This window comes from Grus americana, chromosome 22 (assembly GCF_028858705.1).
Source record: "Grus americana isolate bGruAme1 chromosome 22, bGruAme1.mat, whole genome shotgun sequence".
Lineage (NCBI taxonomy): Eukaryota > Metazoa > Chordata > Aves > Gruiformes > Gruidae > Grus > Grus americana.
Window position 1 is genome coordinate 3,648,160 of NC_072873.1, and position 19,690 is coordinate 3,667,849.

Genomic DNA, 19,690 nt, shown 5'->3' on the forward strand with positions numbered 1-19,690 from the left:
TGGGTCCAGCTCAACCAGGCAACGGGAGAAGTGCGGCAGCGACCAGGTTCCCCCGACACCCGCGCGGGGCCACGCGGCACCAGCCACGTTCCTTCTATCTTTATACACCTTCTCTCTCTTTCTTTCCTTTTCTTTCTTTATTTTTCAACTAATGAACTGCTCTCCAGAGGTACTTTATTACTATTGATTCCAGGAGCAAAATCCAATTGATCTTGGTTAAAACCAACCAACTTTTAAATTCTGGTTTATAAGGGCGATGGCTGGGCAGGAACTAAGGGCAGGGCGGGCGCGTTGCACTAGTGTCCGTCAGCCAAAGACCCTGGTAATTAAGCCAGAAATTATCTGGTGGGGTTTGGGGAGTGGTGCCGTGTAGAAGAGGGTTTTTTTTGGGGGGGGGACAGGACTGCTGAGGGGGAGGAGGAGTCCGGCAGCCGATGCCCGCCCACCCACTCCCGGGGACTCACCGTGTTGAAGTTGGGGAAGAGGTTGAGCGGTGACGTCCCGTTGAGCCTGAAGGTCAGAAAGTGCTTGATGTCCAAGGGGGGATGAAGGGGACGGCCGGGGATAGGCAACGACGCTAAGAGGGGGCTGCTGTGTCCGGAGGGACCTGGGCAGGCAGAGGGGAGAGAGCAGCATTAGCGCAGGCGGCCCCTGCTCGCGGCGTGGGGACACGCGAGGCACGCAGGGACGAGGCACGTGGGGTGATCGACCGCGGGCTCTGGACCCTCCTTGGCGAAAGGTCCCAGCCCAGGGTGACCCCAAGCACCCCTCTGCCTTTTGGGCTCAAAACCAGCATCCCGGTTCGAAGGCGAACGCAGCCGTGGTCGCGTCAGAACGCTGACGCACGCAGGAGTTCGCTTGGAACCCTCCGAAAGGCGTCAAAACCTCCCCGGGGGAAACAGCCCCTTCCCCTCACCGGCGCCATGGGGGCTCCTCCGTACCGCGGCTGGTGCTTTTTTAGCTGTGGGCAGCAGCCAAAATCCCCCTGCGAGTGCCAGGCTGAGCAGCCCCGGCCGTGGCACTGCTGCGGCTTTGCAAAGGTCTGGAATTTTGGGTGCCCCTGGCCTCACCCAAGCCGCACGGGCACCCCGCGGCTCTGCCCCTCTGCGGGTATTTTGGGTAGAAGCCCCCAAAGACGGGTTCCCCACCGACCCGTGTTGCCGACCCACCGGCTCCTGCACCGCAAACCGCCCGCTCCCCGGCCGAACGCCGCCGCCTGCCTCGCATCGTCCCCCCGCAAACGCACCGCGAGCTCCGGCGTGCGATTTAAAAATAGCCCGGAGTTATTAATAATTTTCTGTTTAAAAAGAAAACACCCCTGGGGAAGGAGGGAAGGCAGGAAGGCCAGACGGAGGGGGTCTGTCTCCAGCCCGCTCAGCAGCCCGAGGGGGCAGCGGGTTCCCCCCCCGGAAAAGCATCCTTCGACCCGCGGAGAGCCCTGGCTGGGCTCTTGTACCCGTGCACGGCTCTGAGAGCGAGGAAGGAGGCAAAGTTAAAATAAACAAACAATTGAATGAAATAATACAATAAATAAGAAAAGGTTTCAAAACGCCGTGAGCCAGAGAAGCCCATTCGCATCTCGCACGGCTTCACGCCTCCTCCAGCCCCCCTCGGCAGCCCTGTCCCTCCGCCTGGAACAAGGACAAGGCCAATGTTCCTTCTGGGTTTCTGGGGTTTGGTTGGGTTTTTTTTGATTTCTGGGTTCTTTTCCACCTCAAAAGGTGGTCACAGAGCCAGGCTGCCCCGGCACAGCGTCACCCCCAGCCCCTCCCGGGCTGAGAACAGCAGGAGACCCTCGTGGGAGGACGAAAGCGGCCGATGCCCGAGGGGGTCGGATGCTCCTGCACCAGAAACGCTGACTGGGAGCCGTAACCACCGGTGCCGCTTTGTGCCAGTGTTGAGACACTCGCTCTCCCCCCGCTCCAGCCCCCCCCAGCACCCCGACACCGGCTGTGCAGGATGAGGACCCCGGTTGGTGCCGCTCTCCTGCTGTGCTTTGCTTTTTTTGCTTTACACCCGACCTTCCGCTGGTGCAGGAGCCGAGATACAAATCTGAAATGCAAAGTTTGAAAGATTTGCTGAATTTGAGCGGCGAGCGTTCGCCGCGCGGGCCCTGCGGGCAACAACGACCTCTTTCTGGGAGAGCGCACACGGGCTCTTCAGCGGCACCGGAGCCGTCCCCGAGTCAGGCCTGACTCCGGGGAAAAATTACATTTTGCTTCATCAGGCGTGCATTGATCGAGTTAATTCCAGAGTCGCCCAGAAGGGAAATCTGTGAAACTGTTTAAAAATAAATAAATAAAATTATAGCAACGGCGACGAGGGAGGGAGCAAAAGCAAGCAGAAATGGGTGAACGACGCATAATTAACCTTCTGAAGCGTGAAACAGTATTTCTGCATCGAATCATCTGAGACGCGGGGCCGGCGCCCAGGGAGCCGGCCCCCAGGGACCCCCCCAGCCCACACACGCAGCCACGACCCTGCACAAGAGCAGCGGTAGCAACAAAGGCATTTGGGGCCAGATCGCAAGGGTTTCCACTTGCCTTTGTCAGTATGCTGTGCGCCGACTGCACCGGCCTGAAAAATACGTATATATTAGATTTAACCCTGGGAGGAACAAGAGGGTGGGCGAGCACCTCTGCCCCCATCATCAGAAACCCAAAAAAGGGAGTTTGCAGCCCAGCCGACGCCGTCGCGACGGCAAAACCCGGCTGCTGCCGCACGGCCCCGCGGCTGAGGGGTTCGCTCCCCGCGAAGCGGCTCCCGTGCTGTGCGGACGCATGGCCCGGGGGTGGGACACGGGTCCCTTGGGGACGGCCACCACCCGCGGCGGCTGCTGCCCACCGAGACGGTAAGGGCAAGGTATGCCAAGTGCGGCACATCCTTGAGCCCAAATTTGTGGATTAAACATATTTCCAGGCTGGGTCAGCAGCCCAGGGGTAAAACAGGGGGTTAGAAGAGAGCCCAGGAACCCCAACCGAGATGGGACCCCGCGGAGGGGGTGGGACCTTTCCCTCCTGGTTTTGCCACTGAAGTGGACGAGACCCCCGGGAGCAGGCAAAGGGCTGAAAGTCTCCAACAGCATCGTTGTCGCTCCGGCACCCTGCGAGGAGCGGCCAGGCGCTTACAGCCGGCAAAAGGAGGAAACCCAGCGCTTGCTGCGGAAGGGACGAGCCGCAGTCGGCACGGCTCGCTGGCCCCTGGCTAAAGAGGGGAAACAGGACAGCAGCCACGCGGCGCAGGGACGAAGTCATCGTCAGCTTCGGTTCGCCCGAACCTCAGATGATCACAAAAGCGTAAGCACCGCGTGCAGGGAGAGGGCAGACAAGCGGCGCAGCCGCCGTCCTGGCACGGCAGAACTCCGTGGCGAGGAGCGAGCCGCCCCCGGCACGCCGCAGCACCCCGCCGGGGCACGGGGGCACCCGCACGATGCTCTTGGGGCGCTTCCCAAGGTTACGGGGCCGCGCCGCTGTGGCTCCTGCCTTACCTTTGCTGCAGGGCAGATTCCGGCAGCAGCTGCGGGCTGTATTTTTAGGTATTAATTAGACACTTAATTAAGGGGATTTGCTTTGGGGAGAGCGGCAGAGCCCCCAGGTCTGTATAGAATGACACGACCTTACCCGAGGTGACGGGCACGGCCACCGGCAGGGTGGGCTTTGCTGGTGAATGGCATCCCCAGATGCTTGGGCTGCAGCTCTGGAGCGGGGCCGTCCCCCACCGCAGCGCTGTCTTAGTCTCTCCCACCGTTTTGGCAGAGGAGCCCCCACCCACGCAGCAAACACCGTTGCTCCGGCACTGCGCGTCCTGCCGGGCCGGGACGTGCTTGGGGCTCTGCGGAGCGTTTCAAAGGGCTGGTGCAAGGAGGGGAGCGCAGGAGCCCCGTGTTCCTGGCACAAGCACCTGCTGCAGCTGGGGTGGGGGTGTCCTTGCACCCCCACCAGCTCCGCAGGGAGGGTACACGGCCGTTCTTAACTGAGCATCCATCCAGGCCTGACCGAAAGACGCCAAACCCCACGGTGTCACCGCTGCGGTGCCGCACATCCCCTGCCTGGGGCTCAGCCCGGAGCCATCAGCCCAGCTCCTGTCCCACAGGACTCTCAGAGGGGTTCCCTGGAATTTAAAGGCATATTTCAGTCCTTCATCTAACCGAGCCCACCCAGGACTGTGCCTGGCCACCATCCCCAGCCTGTCCCCCCACCTCTTCGCTCCGCACAGCAACGGCACGCGCATCTGCAGCGGGTTTTCTCCCAGGTCCCCTGCGAGGCAGATCAGAGCAAGTGTTGTGCTCTAAGGCTACGGATGTGTGAACCTCCAAGAAACGCCTTTGAAAGCGGCGGGTACAACGCTGTGGGTTTTTGTACCGACACGAGGATCTGCCAAGGATCCATCTCCGCAGACGCCGGCTGCCTCGCAAGAGCATCTGGCGCAGAGTCTGCACAGGGCAGATGGAGACGGGAGCTGTTTATTCACACAGAAGCAGTCTGGCTCCCTCCCATTTGGTAGGTGTTCTCAGTAAATTTTGGTGGTGTCTCAAATTCCTTATCCAGGGCTTTAAAGCTTTTGTCTCTGGCCAAGCATCGGCTGAATTCGCTCCAGCTATTTCCAGGAGACTCTCTGGGAAACACGAGTGTGCGCTCCCCAATGCCAAAGGCTGCCGGCGGCAGAAAAGCAGCAACACCCGGTCACGACGCTGGACCACGACCGCAGCACGCCCAGCACTGCTTGGGGTCCAAACCACCCCCAGTGCCCCCGGCTCCGCATTAGGAACACCAGTAATTAGCACATTGCCCTACCTCAGGTTCCCAAGCAACCAGACCCAGCAAACCCGACGTGGACCGCCGAGCGGCAGATCCGTTGGCCCCGCGGGCAGCGATGCTGCAAACCCAGGCACGGTGCGTTTGCTCCGGGCCCCGGCAGTCCCGCAGCAGGACCAGCCTTGGCCGAGCACAGCCCCTCTGGCTGGTCCCCAGCCTCCCTGGGAACGCGAGGACGGTGCACGTTGTGAGCACCACCCCGCTAAATCCTCCTATTTCCAGCTTCCGACAGCCACAGCCGCCACCTCTGCACGCACGGTTTGGGCGGAAAGCAGCCCGCAGCAAAGCCCAGCTTGGCAGGACAAGGTCACATCCAGAACCACAAACCCGACCCCTGGGAGCGAGCAGCCTTCACCCAAATACGCTTGCCATCAAACCAGCGAATCCACCTTACGGATCAGCCGGAAGGACATGGACTCTTGGCCATCCGCTGTCACCGGCCGCCAGCCCTGAGGACAGGAACCTTGGCTTCCCCTGCCTCCACCGCAGGCGCAGGGCACAGCGAGACCCCGCCAGGCACCCCCGAACACCCCGTCTGTACATCTGTGGGGGCACAGTACCTGCTGGGTCGGGCAGACGGCAAACCGCCCCTCAGAGCAACGGGGGGACCCCAGCAGGGCAGGCAGCCGTGCCGGCAGAGCACCGCTCCCGGGGCCGTGCGACCCCTCCAGCCGTCCAGGCTGCTCTCCAGCGGCTCCGCAAGTCAGGGCTGGGGCGGAGGAAGGTCCGTCTGTCCGTCCATCCACCACGGGCAGCGGCCGCTCACTCTGGAGGAGGGGGAGCAGCAAGACCAAGCCCCCCCCCCCACCCCTCCATATTGCTGCAGCACAAGTCCCAGCCAGAGGCAACCACGTGGGACCAACAGGGACCATCAGCATTATGGGCGCTGCGGTCAAATCCTGCCCGACACCGACCCTGCGTCTGCGGGACAGCGTGAATTTACCCAGGGAAGGAGCGGAGCCGAATCCCACGGGAGGACCCAGCGCTCAGGGTTGAACCGACGTGATGCTTCAGGCTGCCGTGGTGACTTTACTGCAGATTACAGCCAGAAGGGTCTTCTCATCCACCCTGACAGAACTGAAGAACACATCCCTCCGAGTTAAAACCAGAGAACCCCCCCACATGCCCCCCCCCCCCGACACGCCACGCAGCACCGACTGCCCGGCTCGGCCACCGCGCTCGCACACCCAGACCCCGGCGGCAGAGGAGCCCGAGCCCCTGGCCACCGTGGGCCCCCGATGGCTTCGCTCGCTTTGGGGTAAAGGGAATGTTTAAAAGGAAAAGCACAAGCTAAACAACTCAGGTTTGTCCCAAAAGCAGTCGTTAAAAGACTCCTTCTTTGGTTGCGGAGAGCGCAAAGCGTGAAGGCAACGTAGGTACGTGATGCCGTTTTGAAAAGACCAGGAATTCGCTATTTATTATTTTTGGAGCCCTGCTTATAATTTATTCTGTCATTGCAAAAAAAAGTCCTGTTAGATATCTTTGTACTTTAAACACTAGGAAAAGTAAGATAGACCTTTTTAATATATATATATTTATATATATATTTTTATATATATACACATACACATATATACACAATGATGCATTTAAAAGTTACTATTTCCTTGGTGATTACAGTATCATTCTCTAAATCTCTTGCTCTTGAAGTGATTGTGACTTGATGCCACTGCTAAAAATATTTTGTGCTGTGCGCAAGGAACACCGACAAGACACCATCAGGCATTTTGGGGTTGGCCACGGAGCTAGAAAGATGCGCTGCCTTTTCTGCATTCATTCTCGAGGCTCCAAACCAACAAAAATCAGATATTTTGCAGAGTATTAAGTAAAAGCTGCTGGGTATCATTGTGCAAAGGCAACGCGACGTTTGAGCTCAAGAGAAGAATTGCCTTCATCTCCCTAAAACAAAATAATAACAAACCCTTGCAAAAAAAAACCCCAAACAAACCCTCATCGCAATTTGGGATTTCAGGTGACCCCAGGATTTTAAATTCTGGCCCATTCAGACGGATGTTTGGGGGGTGAGGGAGGGGTGGTCGTGGCATCGGCATGGCTTTGTGAAGGAACCCGTTTCCTCTTCCCAGCATGGAGCAGGTCACCGTCCACCGGCGGCCGCCTGGCCCCGACAGCGACCAGCGATGGGGAAACGCGGCATCGAGCCGGCGCTCGGGGCTGCCCGCAGGACCCGGCTCCCTGCCCGCAGGGCTCTGCCTTCACCGGCTGCCACTCATTTCACCTGCGCCACGATGAAGCTGGACTCCCTCATGCTCTCGTAGTACTCGATGGCCAACGCGAAGTCAAACTCGTTGATGGCCGGCCCGTCAATGGCGATCTTCATGAGGTCGGAGAGCCCCTCGTCCTTCGTGCGGGACGACCGGCCACGCTTCAGCAGCTCCCGGCCCCGGCTGATCTTCTCGGCAAGGACCGAGCCCAGCGGCAAGGCCAGGGCAATGGCCGCGAGGACGGCAAAGTCCGGGAAGAGCTCGTGCATCTCAGAGTTGCTGTAGACCAGCTTGACGCAGAGGTCCTTGAAGGAGAGCTGGCTGAGGCTGAAGACAATCCGCTTGAAGAGGGGGAAATCGCTCAGGGCCCTCTCGCTCACCACCACCCGGGAGTAAGCCTGCAGGAGGAAATTCAGCTCGCTGACCCCATAGCTGCCAATGTCCTCCAAAGACTGGGGGTAGCACTTGGGGTTGAAGATGGCCGAGAAGGAGCTGATGGCCTCCAGGACGCTGCTGGGGAACCTGTCCAGCAGGTTGCCCCTCACGCTCTCCAGGTAGCTCTCCTTCAGGCGTTCAAAGTGCTTCAGATGCACCTTGGAGCAGTTGGCCAACTCAACACCCTTGTAGTACAGGCGGCTCTCACCCTCCCGGTCGTCCCGTGGGTGCTCATTCATCTCGTTGAGGAACTCCTGGAGGTTCTGGCCACTAGCGCTCTTCTGGGCCTGCAAGGTGGTGGCTGTGGCGGAGACGATGGGCTTCAGGATGGAGAGGTCAAAGTCCTCAATCTGGAAGAAGCGGCTGAGCTTCTGGAATATGGGAAGGACATCCAGAAGGATCTTGGTGAAGGCCACAAACTGGAACTTCTTGAGCTCTTCGCAGAGGCCATGGGCCACAGGCGACCGCTCCGCCTCACTCTCCAGCAGCAGCACCAGCGTGGGCCATGAGGAATCGATGGCTTCCACGGCTGGGAAGATAGAAGTCCAGTGGATGGCTTTGGGGCTCCCGAGGTCTATCTCGCAGAGGTCCAGGACGGTCCGCAGCTCCTGCAGGCCACTGCTTTCCCCCCTGAAGCTGGAGTAGAGTCTGTACACGGCATCCACAGTGGTCTCATATTTCTGGAGGTATTCGATGCTGACAATGCTCTCGGCCGGCAGGAGGGAGCTCCCGTGGGACAGGCAGTGCATCTCCGTGAGGAGCGGGCAGAAGGAGGTCAGCGCGGTCCCCACCCCGCTCAGCCGCTCGGCCACCAGTGAGGCGCTGTCGGCGCTGAGCCAGGTGATCTTCATGGTGGGGATGCCGAAGGAGCGCATCACCTCGCCCACCTTGCCCGCCACCGTGGAGGCCTCCCCGGCGGGCAGCTCGAAGCTCCCCAGGAAGGTGGCGGAGGTCTGCCCGTTGCAGGGGGAGACGGTGGTGGTGAACATGGCGAGGTTGCGGTGCTCCAGGACGTCCACCATCTCGTCCACCACCAGCCCAACAAACGGTGAGGCTTTTATCCTGTGCCTGTCCTCGTTGTGTAGGACTTTGGCGATCGCTGCCTGAGCCAGTTAAAGGAGGTGCACGGGGCAGGCGGGGAGGGAAAGAGAAACACAAATGAACTTCAAAAGCACGCGGGAGATGCACAGCACCCGGCGCAAAGCAACCTGCAAGGCTCCCGCCCTCGGATCTCCCCGAAAGCGGCGCAAGGTCCCGAGTCAGACAGAAGCCCTTAAGCAAGTTTTGTACGCAAGTACATACGCAAGCTGGAAAGGGTTTTGTTGGTTTTTTTTTTTCTAACTTACTGTCTCCTCCTGCTCCTGGCCTGCAGCCCAAACACCAAGTGAAGCTGCAGAGAGCTCCGGGGTCCCTGCCCTGAGCTGGGGGTTGGAGCCCCACAGCTTCACCAGGACCGAACACCGACGGGCAGCACCGAGCTGTCGCCGTCCGTCCCCCCATCACCCGGGCTCCCGAGACCCTGCCGGTGCCGGGAGCGAGGCAAGACACCGAAAACCTGCCACCTCAGTTCAAACTTCAGCGGTTGCTACCCAGCACAGGCAGGAGCAGCGGCAAAACTTCCAGCGTCTCTTCCTTCCTTACTCCATTTTGCCCGTTTCAGGCAAACGCCTGGGTTTGACGGGAAAACTTCCCCCCGTGTGTCTGAACGCTCTGAGTAGCACTTCAGGCTGAGAAATCTAATTAGTGGATTTAGTCTATCTGCAGCAAAACACGGCGCTTTAGAGATCTTAGGAAAAAAAAAAAACCCTGGCAAACAGCCAAGACTCACTAAAAAATTAATTTGATTTTTAACAGGCATGAAGCATTTGTAAAATTAAGAAAAATCCTTTCTAAACTCTCCGGCTACTTGATCTTTCCGATCGCTCAGTTTAGGGCAAAAGAGGAAAAACCCACGGCGCTCGTGTGCTAATTGAACTCCTGAGCTTTTCTCCTTCAGGCTCAGATGGGAGAGGATGCTCCTGCTCTCCCCGCGTGTCTGAAGCACACGCGTGACCACAAGCCCCAGGCTCCTTCGAGGGAGCCCATCGCCTTCTCCTGGTTTGTCAAATCAGGGAGTGACACCGACAAAGTGCCACGTTGATGTTTTAACGTGGAGGAACTTTCAGTCTCCACCGGAATTCCTGGAGAACAGGAACATCGCCTGGCTCCACCGGCTCCTCCGTGGGACTAGGGCACGCCCCAGAGCAGGCTGGTGTTGTGGACGGGGCTGGTGGTCCCAAGCACAACGCAGACATGCCCTGGTGCCACGGGGCGCGTTTACCCCTCCGAGGACAGGGATGGAGGTCTGCCCATCACCAAACCCTGACGCGGAGCGGCCAACGACCCCAGCCCCTGCTCTGCCCGCGAGTCGGGCACACCAGCTCCCTGCCCATCCTCCTGCCTGCCTGCCCGCCGCCGCGGCACCCAGCTCTGTCTCTCCCAGGCTCAGGCTGCCGGGAGGATCCGGCGATCCCCGCTGCAAAGTCGGCTCTGGCCCCCAGCCCGGCATACACACCTGCATCTCCCTGACGCTGCTGGGGTGGTAGTACTCGCTGTGCTCGGAGGCCAGCAGCGCCTGGCACAGGTTGAACTTCTGGAAGTCGAGCAGAGAGGAGCACTTCTCATCCGGGATCTCCTCCTTCGCCATCCAGTAGACGGTGGTGAGGATGGCCACCTTTGCTGGGTTCACCTCCACCTTGATGACCGAGCGCAGCTCTGGGTGGCCGTGGACGCGGGTCTCAAAAGCCAGCTGCTCCCGGTTCACCGCCAGCGCCTGGCGATGCGCGCCGGAGGTGACGTGCCGCAGCAGGGCATGGCGCTGGAAGTTGTCCGTGCCCACAGTAAAGGCGTTCTCCGCTTTACCGTGCTTGTTCTTCACCAGCGCCTGCCGACACTCTATGCAAAACATGAGTTTCCTCTCATAGTCAAACTCCAGCCAGGTAAATTCTTCCTTCCAGTGCTCATTGAAATAGCGCTTACACTTTTTATTGGAATTGGAAGTTTCCCCAGCTGGCTTTTTCCCTGGAGGCACCATATTGCTGTGGCTGGGAAATCAAACACTACGGTTGAACTGAAACGTGCCTTGGAGGAGCAGCCTCTACATTTAATTTAGTAAGAAGGTCTATTACAACTCTCCTGGTCCGACTGGAGATGAAAGAGACACAAGGGGAAAGGGATTAGGGCCCTGCGAACCTCAGCCTCTGCTCATCGTTTATTCTTGGCTGCTAACGAAGAGGGCAGGCTGCGCGACAGCCCCGGCACCGCACGGGCGGGGGGGATCCCACCGAGCGCCTCATCGGTGTCACCGGCAGCTCTCGGTGCCAGCGGTGGGACTGGCACAGACGCGCGGTCTTCTCCATCATCGCAGGGGCACCCAAACGTGCCTCCCACCAGCCCAGACCCCCCGTGCTGATGCTGGGAAGGTCGGAACCAGCACCGAACCGAACGTCTGAAAACGAGCGTTCAGCCCCACGAGGAGCAGCACCCGCTGCTGACAGCGAGCGCCAGAGACCCAGGGCTGAACGAGGACGGCTCGGAGGCCAGCTCAGAAACACGTGCCGGGGGCAGGGGGTGGTGGTGTTTGCGTGCATGCTTGTGCGTTTTCATTCCTCCCTTGCTCGTCTCTATCTATAAATTGCCAAAGCTACGCCGTGCTCTGCACCATCAGCGTCCCAGCCCAGCGTCCCTCCCCAGGGGTGGCTGATGCACAGGACCCGCTCCAGCCAGAGCTCCCCAACATCTACTGGAGCCTCAGGCTGCAAAGCACTTACCCGCTATTTAAACTAAGTAGCAAAAGTATTTAAGCATCCACTTAACTCCCTCCCTGTACTTAAGGCCCACTCAGTCCGATCCTCGCATTCTTCCATGAACTGGATTGAAAAACCAAAGTGAGTTTTGATAAAGGTGGTGGGAGGAGGAGGAGGAACCCAGCGCAGGGTGGGGAAGGGAGGAAACCAAAATGTAGAGGAAAAAAGGAAAGAAAATGGACATTCAGCAGCAGCGCAAGCCGGGCAATACTGTCAGTCAGCGTGACGTGCTGAGAAACCCAGAAGGAACTTGAGGTTTTTCTGAAGAACAAAACCCCCAAATATCAGAGCCGTTACCACAGCCTCCAGGAAGAAGTGGAAAGCCTCACGATTTAGGCGTTAGAGCAATACCCCGACTCCCAGAGCTGCAAAATCCCGCTCCTGCAGAACAGGGGTTCCCCTCGGGGTGCCCGGGGCGATGCTGGACGGGCGGCAGTGCAGCCAGCTGGCACCGCAGCCGTGGGGCTCCCTCCGCCCTGCCACCCTCCCTGGGGCCAAGGAACGTCCTTTACTGACAGCGGGAGGGGAAGGGGTGACCGTCCTCGGCCCCTGCATTTTCCCCGGGGTGCCCAGGACCGGCTGCCTGCCCTCGCTCGCCACCTTGCTGGTCCCCCCCCAGGTCCAGCCCCGAGCTGTGAGTCCTCCCCCGGCTCTGGGTGTTTCTTCTGGCTGTGCCCGGCTTTTCAGGGACCCCTCTCCTCCTCCTGACGCAGGGCAGATGTACCAAAGCCTCCCGCCATGCCGGATGGGAGCAGCACTCCCACTGTGCTCCTCCATCACGAAAACCAGAACAACCTGGTAAAAAAGGCATCGGAGGCCAGGAAACCCCCTCTCTGTCCAGAGAGGAAAATGTCAGCCCCCAGCCAGGAGCAGGCAGAGGAGCAGGCAGCACCGGCACCTCCGAGCCCGGCCACAGCCCACGTGCCGGCCAGGCACCACGCACCTCGCCCTGCAGAGACGGGTGCTGCGGACCCTCGGCACGGACCCTCGGAGCCCGTACTTCCCATCGCTGCCATCCAGGTGCGTCCTGGCCGCAGCTCCCTGAGCAGCCCCGTCCCAGTTCACCAGGCACACGTGCATCTTCAGAGCGTTACCCTTCTGCTTCCAGCCCCCGGAGCTCTCGCCTTGTCCAGCAAACTGGGAGCTGCAAGCCAGCTCTGCGATGGCAGGGGGACGGGGACAGAAGGACCGGAGCAGCCAGCCCCAGGACAGAGTAAGGCTTTGCTAGTCCAAAACTCAGCTCTAACCACAGTCAGCATCAAATGCTTCCAAGGAAGCGGAGAGAAGTCCCAAGACACAGCCCTGCTGAGAGCTTTCTTCCTGCCCGCAGGGAGCACGAAGCTTTCAAGGCTTGCAACGAGCATGGAAATTCCCTCTGCATCTTGCTCTTAGCCTATTCAATACGGTTTGGTCTGCTCCCCAGAGCCACGTCTCCCACCTGGTCTGACACCTCGGCGCGGTGCAGCTGAGAGCACCCAGGGAACGATTCCCACAGCCGGTGGGGGTGGGTGGGGTCCCCCAAAAAAGCTGCGGCCGCTTCCTGAGGCCGGTCCAAGAGCCACACCGCAGCGGCCGAGCGCCGGCCAGAGCAGCATCTCCTCAGAAGCACGTTAATTAGGAAACTGCAACGGACTTGCCACGTGAGAATCAAAGGCCAGACCCGTCTTGCTGAACGTTTCCTCTGCAGTTGTCAGCACCCGTCAGACGTTCCCCAGGGACGCGAAGCTCTGCCAGGGTTGGGATTGTGCCGGTGCCCCTGCCGTGCCCCGGTGAGGCTCAGGGCTCGCAGCAGGGACAGCTCTGCCCTCTTGGACAGCCTTGCTCATGGTTCACGTGCCCAGCCCGCCCTTGGACCCACCACCCCGATCCCTGTGCCGGGCAGGCGATGAGCTCGGTGTGTCCTGCCTGCAACCGGGATGGTGCACGGCTCCGGGAGGTGGTTTCCTCCTTTCCCTCCCTGTCACCCACCCCATTCACTCCCAAACCCGTCCCCACCTACACACAGCCCCAGCACTCGCTCTGGCAAAAACTGCTACCTTGGAGAAGAAGGAAAAAAAAAAAAAAGGCAAAAAAAAAAAAGCAGCAGTTAGTGTCTGGGGCACACGGGGCCGGGGAAAGCTCGGGATGGAGCTGAGCACCGCAGCACCACTTCCCACAGCGCCTGCTGCGCGCCGGCACCAGCCCCGGGCACCCTTCGCTGCCGCCGTGCGCGTCACTCCCCGGCCGCTGCTGGCCATGGGGAAAAGCATCGCTGTGTTTCCTCGGGGACCCGGCAGCGTGCGGGGGGGGAACAGGCGGCTTGGGAGCGGGGGTGACACTGCGGTACCCCCAGCAGCCTCCTGCTCCCCACTAGCCGGGGCAAGAGCACTGTCAGCGGGGAAGTTTGGGCAGGATCAGGATTTACTTGCGAGAGGATGAGCTGCTGCTCTGACCCTCGCGCCCGGGTGCGTCAGCCCCGGCTGCTGGTCACCTACGCCCGGGTGAGGGTGAGCAGAGCAGCACGCGACCCCAGCACCCAGCCCTGCGCACCCGACCCGCACGCCCACCCTCCCCCTACATACGTACCATTTAAAGGCTGCCATAAGCTTTGGGGTGAGGGGGCTTGCAAACTTCCCAGATTTTGGTTTTTAAATAGGAAAAAAAAAAAAAAAATCTAATTAAAAAAACCCAAACCCAGCCAAACAATGCAAAGCCAAAAATAAAATAATAAAAATTAAAAAATCTTGCCAGAAGGCAGGGAGCAGGAGCACCCCCCTGCCCCGGCAGCCCCCCTCAGCACATGGGGGCGGGCGTCCCGCCGGTGCTGCCGCGGCCCCGAGTGCGGCGGCTGCGGGAACAAAGCCTGCGGCTGCCGCCCCGCGCTCACGGGAGCATGGGAGCAGCCATCTTGCTGCGAGGACTGTCTGGCTCCACGGATGCTCCCGGCAGCCAACGGCGGCAGTGGCCACTAGCGGTGGCCAGGAACGGGGAAGGCCGCGTGGCGGTGGCCGTGGCCTGGCCACTGGGATGGGTGGACGCGGTGGCTGGGCGATGGGCTCCAGCCCCTGGGAAACGGGAGCACGTGGAGCTCAGCCCCGTGCACGCTGCACGGGACACCCTCCCCAAGGAGCGAGGAGGGCAAAGGCGATGGGTATTGGCTACGCAGCTCGTGGCCCCCCCCGGGACCCCCATCCCGGGTCCCTCGGCCGAGGGCTGAGCACACGCAGCGGGACGAGCTGCAAAGGCATCTGCACCCAGCCAGGATGGGTGTCCCCGGGTTTGGGCACAGCCAGGACCCGAGTGCCCCACGAGCGGGCAGCTGTGGGCAAAGCAGCTCCCCAGCCCTGCCCACGGGCATCGAGCCGTTGCAAAATCCAGGTCGGAGCCCCTGAGCAAATGCTGCAGCGAGACTTGGACTGAGCTCCTGCTCAAACCCCATTTGACCGCGCTCCTGGTCCACAGCTGCAGGAGTGACGTTGGGACTGGCACCCACGCCTGGCACCCACCCCCTCGTGCTGGGGCTCCCTAACAAGCTCAGGGGCTCCACTCATGCCAAAAGAAACCCCCCCCTTATTTTAACATTAAATGCAGGGGAAATTTAGAGCCCCCCAACTTCTTCCAAAGATAGGATTTTATGCCAACTTTGCTTTCCCCCAAACAAGGTTCCCGAGGACACTAAAATCCCGAAGAGCACCGATGTCCCACGGGAGCCTCAGATGGGAGCACCCCACCCATGGGTGGGGGTGCCTGGGTGCTGGAGGATGCTCTCGGCCCCGACTCCACCTTCTCCTGGTGCAGAGTCGGGTCCCAACAACGGCCGCGGCCCCACGGTATGTGCCTGGATTAGGGGTTGCATTGTACCTGGCTCCACACCCCGGAGGGGACCAGGGGGGCCCTGAGTGAATTCCTCTCTTTAGGCTCCTCGACATGTCCCGGGGCAAGAGGCTCTTCCTGCTCTTGGGACATTCCTGCCCGGCCACCTCAGCCCAGGGTTAATGCTAACAGGAGCTGGGTGAAACCAGAGACGGGCTCCCAGGGGTGAAAATATGCACTATTTATTCTTGTGCTAATGCAAGCGAGAAAAGAGGACTTAGCCATTTTAATCAGTTTTCAAGCAGGAGGCTGCTGCATCCCCTGGTTCGCAGCATCCGGGAGCGGGATTGCAAAGGTCAGTGGTCCTGGGGCAAGGAGCAGCAGCAGCCGGTGGCCCCGTGGGCTGGGGCCGACCACTGGCAGGACCAGGGGACTCTGTCCGGGAACACGCTTGCTTTTCCCCCAGTTCCCCGAGGGAGCAGCCCAGTCTGATCCTGCAGGCTTCTCCTGCCCAGCGCCATCGGGAGAGGCACCCACACCGGGAGCAGAGGGATGGGGAGGGGGAACGTCAAGGAGCCCCACGCAAAGTCCTGGAAAACAGGCAGATTTGGCAAAAGCACCCATTGCTCATCCTCCCCTCCGCTTTCACCAGCACCAGATACACACACAGTCACTTATAATTATGACGAGCCAAAGGGAGCCAGGCAGGAAAAAAATCTGCAGCAGGGAAACAAAACCGCTCAAGAAAAGAAGCAACGGGGACCAGGCAGGACATCGAAATCCCGCTGGGCAAACCAACCACGGCAGCACGTGGCATCTCAGCAGGACCCAGGGTCCTCTCTGAGCACGGCCAGAAAACCGGGGAGATGGGGCAGGTCGGCGGCTCCGTGGGGCGTTTCGCTGACGGGCGAGCTCTGATGCTGCCGAGCCCCCGGCACACGGCAGCCCCCACGTGGGGTGAGGCGCCCCGGCAGGGAGACGGGCATCAGCCGGGGAGGATGAAAGCTGCCTGCCCAGGGTGGGGGACCATAATTATTGTGCCCTTTTGCTTTGCAAAGGGCCCTCCGGCTCTGGAGGGGTCGGTAACCCGCCAGGAGCAGCTCCGGCCCCATCAGCCGCTCAGCTCAGCGCCCAGCAAGCATCCTCGCCCGCATTAACGCCAAATCACGGCGGGAGCGAGGCGGGGACGGGGACAGGCCCCGCGAGAGGCCGAGCAGCCGAGCAGAGATCCCGGGTGCCTGCCGAGGCACGCTGAGCCCGGGGAGAGGGCTGGGAAAGCAGGGTGCACCGGGCAAACCCCACGGGTGCTGGGGTGAGCGGGGGGGCTCTGCCTGCTTCCTGCCAGGGCGCATGGCTGAACCCACCCGTCTCTTCTGCCCTGCGTGCCTCTGCCTGGGGTGCTGCTGCAAAAGGGCTACAGGAAACAGCTGAAACGCTTCATGTGAAACAGTCTTTTAATTGCCTCTATTTTTCCCTCCATAAATCAGTGTTTCTGCTGGAAGCCTCCAGGTTTAGCATGAATTTTGGGCAGCGTTTGCAGCACGTCCCTGACCCTCACGACCACCCCTGTCCTTGTGCCCCTGCAGGATGGCCGATGTCCTTCCTAAAGGAACCGAAATGGAAATATTTCTGTTTACTCCTATGCAGCAGCAGCAGCCTTGGCTTGATTCGATCATTGCTATTTTTCTCCCCGTGACATGCCTAGAGAGCTCGGCGGGCAGGTGCCCTGTCTGCACGAGCACATTCATCATCGGCATGGCACGAGGGCGGCCGCTGCCCGATGAGCCACAGTTTCCATTTGCGCCCCGTGCCTTCGACGGCCGAACCGAACCCGGGGCACAGAGCTCCGGCCAGGGATGCTGAGGGGGGCACCCCCTGTCAGCACCGCACCCCCACCTCCGGGGGCTGCATTTCCCCGAGGGTTTTTCATCGCATCTATAAGAAGCTGAACAGAAGTGACCGAACACCCAGCCATATTACTCCGACAGATATTAAATCCCTGAGTCCAAATACATTTATGAGATTTTGTTTTCCTTCTCTGCATTAAGATCTTTAAGCCAGTCTCTTGGTCTCTGGGGAATGACTCACGGTTTTCCAGCAGGGAAGCGGAGTTGCTGGTGCTCCTGAAGCTGCAAACCCCAGCGAGCCCCATCCCCTCGCAGCCCACCGGCTCTCCCACCTGCCCTCCTCCCCGTCCATCACGTTGGGACAGGGTGGGAAAGCCCCGGCATGCTGCCCAGGGAGAGCTGCGGTGCCAGCTCTGCACAGGGAGGGGTTTTTTTTGGGGGGGGGAAGGCAGGCGCACACCACCCTGCAGGTCCCCCCTCCCTTTCTGTGCCCAAAGCCCCATCTGTGACAGGTCCCAAAATGAACCGGGGGCTGGGAGCAGCAGGGGCACGCACGGGAGGATGCACGGGAGGATGCACGGGAGGGAGGATGCACGGGAGGATGCACGGGAGGATGCACGGCCCCACCGCTGGGCTTCGCCTGCCGCCGCAGCGGCCCTTGCACCCGAAGGTGGTGACAGTTCAATTTAATCTCTGCTGTGCATGGCGGAGGAAGGCAGGCTGCGAGAAGCCGCTGTCTTGTGCGGGAAAGAGCCGTCCCTCTGCGAGGGAGACAGCGCTCAACACCGTGTCAGCTCAGACAAATTAAAAATACTTCTGCAACCGCCCGCCGCCCCCCCACCCCGGTCTGTTGCCTGGACAGGCAGATCTGGCAGGGCTGGCTCCTCCCGTGGGATCCGCTGTTTCGCAGCATCGCTGCAAAGAGACCCGAGGGTCACGGGGAGGAACGGGTGCCCTGGCTCAGGGAAGGGGATGGGGCACACGCTGGGGGACCCTGATATTTCCCTGCTGTGTCCCAGCTCTCTTACACATCTCCAGGGTGCTGGGGGGGCGGGCAGAGGGGCTCTGGCTTGGGCCACTCAGATCCTTGCAGGTGGGCCTGGGTGGGCAGAGGGCCACGGAGAGGGGACCGTGGAGAAGGAAGCCCCCCCCCACCCCGAGCAGCTGAGACCGGGACCCGCTGCCCCTCCAGCACTGCCAGCCTGCAGGACGCTGCCTCGCGCCTCCTTCCCCTGCACAGCCTCGGCACAACCTTTTGCTGCGTGACTTGAGCCGGCAGGGAACAAGCCTTGAAATAAACTCCCCCGACATCCCTGCAAACTCCCGGGCATGGCCACAAACGGGATTATTTGTCTGGGCTGGGGAGGGGGAGCAGTGCTCATTTCTCCCCCACCAGTGACCCCAGCTCTGGGCTAACACCCCCCCCGCTCAGAGACAGGGCCGGTTTGCTCTCCACGATGCAGCAGCCGAGAAGGGCAAAGCCCTTTGTTGAGGAGCAAGAGCAGAGACGAGGTAACCTCCACCCCGGGCTCCCTCCCAGTTGATGCACCTGGTCCTGGAAAGGCAGCTCGGGTGCATCCAGCACCCCGGGGAGCTGCAGGGAGCGGGAACCCTCCACAACTGATATAAAAAGCAATTTCTTAGGAGCAAAACTGGACGCAGGGCTTGCTCTATCAAGCTTCTTTTCCTCCTCACGTCCACAAGCATCCAGCCCATCTCCTCTTTGGTTTTAATTCCCAACTTTCCCTGGGTGTCAGCATTAGCCTGACTTGAAAAATGAGCATTTAGCGATGCCACCCCCCCCTTGCAGAACCCCCATCCGGCCCCAACCAGCTCGACATCCCCCACATCATGGCCAGTGTCACTGCCAGGGCTGGTGCAGCCCAGCCAAGACCTCGCTGATCTCCATGACAGGTACCCTGGAGCTCAGGAAGAAGCTGGGCTAATCCTGACCCAGGGCAGCGGCAGAAAGGAGGCAGGGAGCATCGAACACTGATCCGGGCTCCGCTCCCCAAAGCCCTGCCTGCCTCTCCCCACCATCGCCTTCTCCTCTGGAACGGTGGGGAGGAGAAGTCAGGGTCCTTCCGAAACATAGAGAGCTCGGAGAGGAGACCGGAGCCCCAGATTAGTCCAGCCTTTATTCTGGGCATCATTTAAATCACAAAAATTACAGCTGAGTCCAATTCATTATGGCCAGGCAGCGACTGACAGAAATGAAAAGGGAAAAAAGATACTCAAACTGATGCTTTCTCACCCTTCCAGTGAAATAACCAATTTGGAACAAATTAAGGGGCTCCCATCTCTACCAGCCTTTTCAATTGCCTCTGAGCCAACGCACGTTTTTCATAGTGCAGTGTTTCCTCCGTTAGCAGTGAAAATTAATGAGTTCTATTACTGAGGCACCTGAAGCCTCCCCGGCACGTCAGGGCTGGGCTGGCCCTTCCCAAGAACACGGAGCCCCCGGATCGCAGAGCGCAGCCCTGCGGGGAGGGGGACACAGGCTCGGAGAGGATAAGTGACATGGCCAGGGCCAGCCGGCAGGTCGGTGACGGAGCCAGGCTCCGGGCCGGCGGCAGTCCCCTCTCAGCGGTGCCGTCCCAGATGTGCCGGAGCGATGCATGCAGACCACCGCACGTGACGGCTGCGCCCCCGATGTCCCCCCAGCAGTGAAACCGGGTGGGCGTCAGCCGGTCCCTCCCAGCTTCACTCAAGGAGGTGAAAAGGGAATCGCCCCG

General features: G+C 60.3%; 2 protein-coding genes across 4 annotated transcripts in view; both read right to left on the reverse strand.

The window, feature by feature from the left end:
* Nucleotides 1-19,690, reverse strand: part of ZNF385C (zinc finger protein 385C) — a 59,772-nt gene that overhangs the window by 13,692 nt on the left and 26,390 nt on the right. For all 3 annotated transcript variants that reach the window (XM_054801406.1, XM_054801405.1, XM_054801407.1), the window contains one exon: nt 465-607. In XM_054801406.1, the coding sequence (XP_054657381.1) occupies nt 465-607 (143 nt within the window). The remainder of the gene's footprint in view (nt 1-464; nt 608-19,690) is intronic.
* On the reverse strand, nt 6,378-14,207 carry C22H17orf113 (chromosome 22 C17orf113 homolog). Its single transcript, XM_054801399.1, has 3 exons — nt 13,882-14,207; nt 10,026-10,654; nt 6,378-8,574 (listed from the first exon to the last, which is right to left on the reverse strand). Exons 2-3 carry the CDS (start codon nt 10,542-10,544, stop codon nt 7,042-7,044), a joined length of 2,052 nt encoding a protein of 683 aa, XP_054657374.1. The 5' UTR covers nt 10,545-10,654; nt 13,882-14,207; the 3' UTR covers nt 6,378-7,041.

Bases quoted from the DNA above. Each gene is read 5' to 3' on its own strand.
- C22H17orf113 (XM_054801399.1), bottom strand. From the start codon at position 10,544: ATGGTGCCTCCAGGGAAAAAGCCAGCTGGGGAAACTTCCAATTCCAAT. The intron at 8,575-10,025 runs GTGTGTATGCCG...TAACTGGCTCAG, and splicing joins GCAGCGTCAGGGAGATGCAG to GCAGCGATCGCCAAAGTCCT.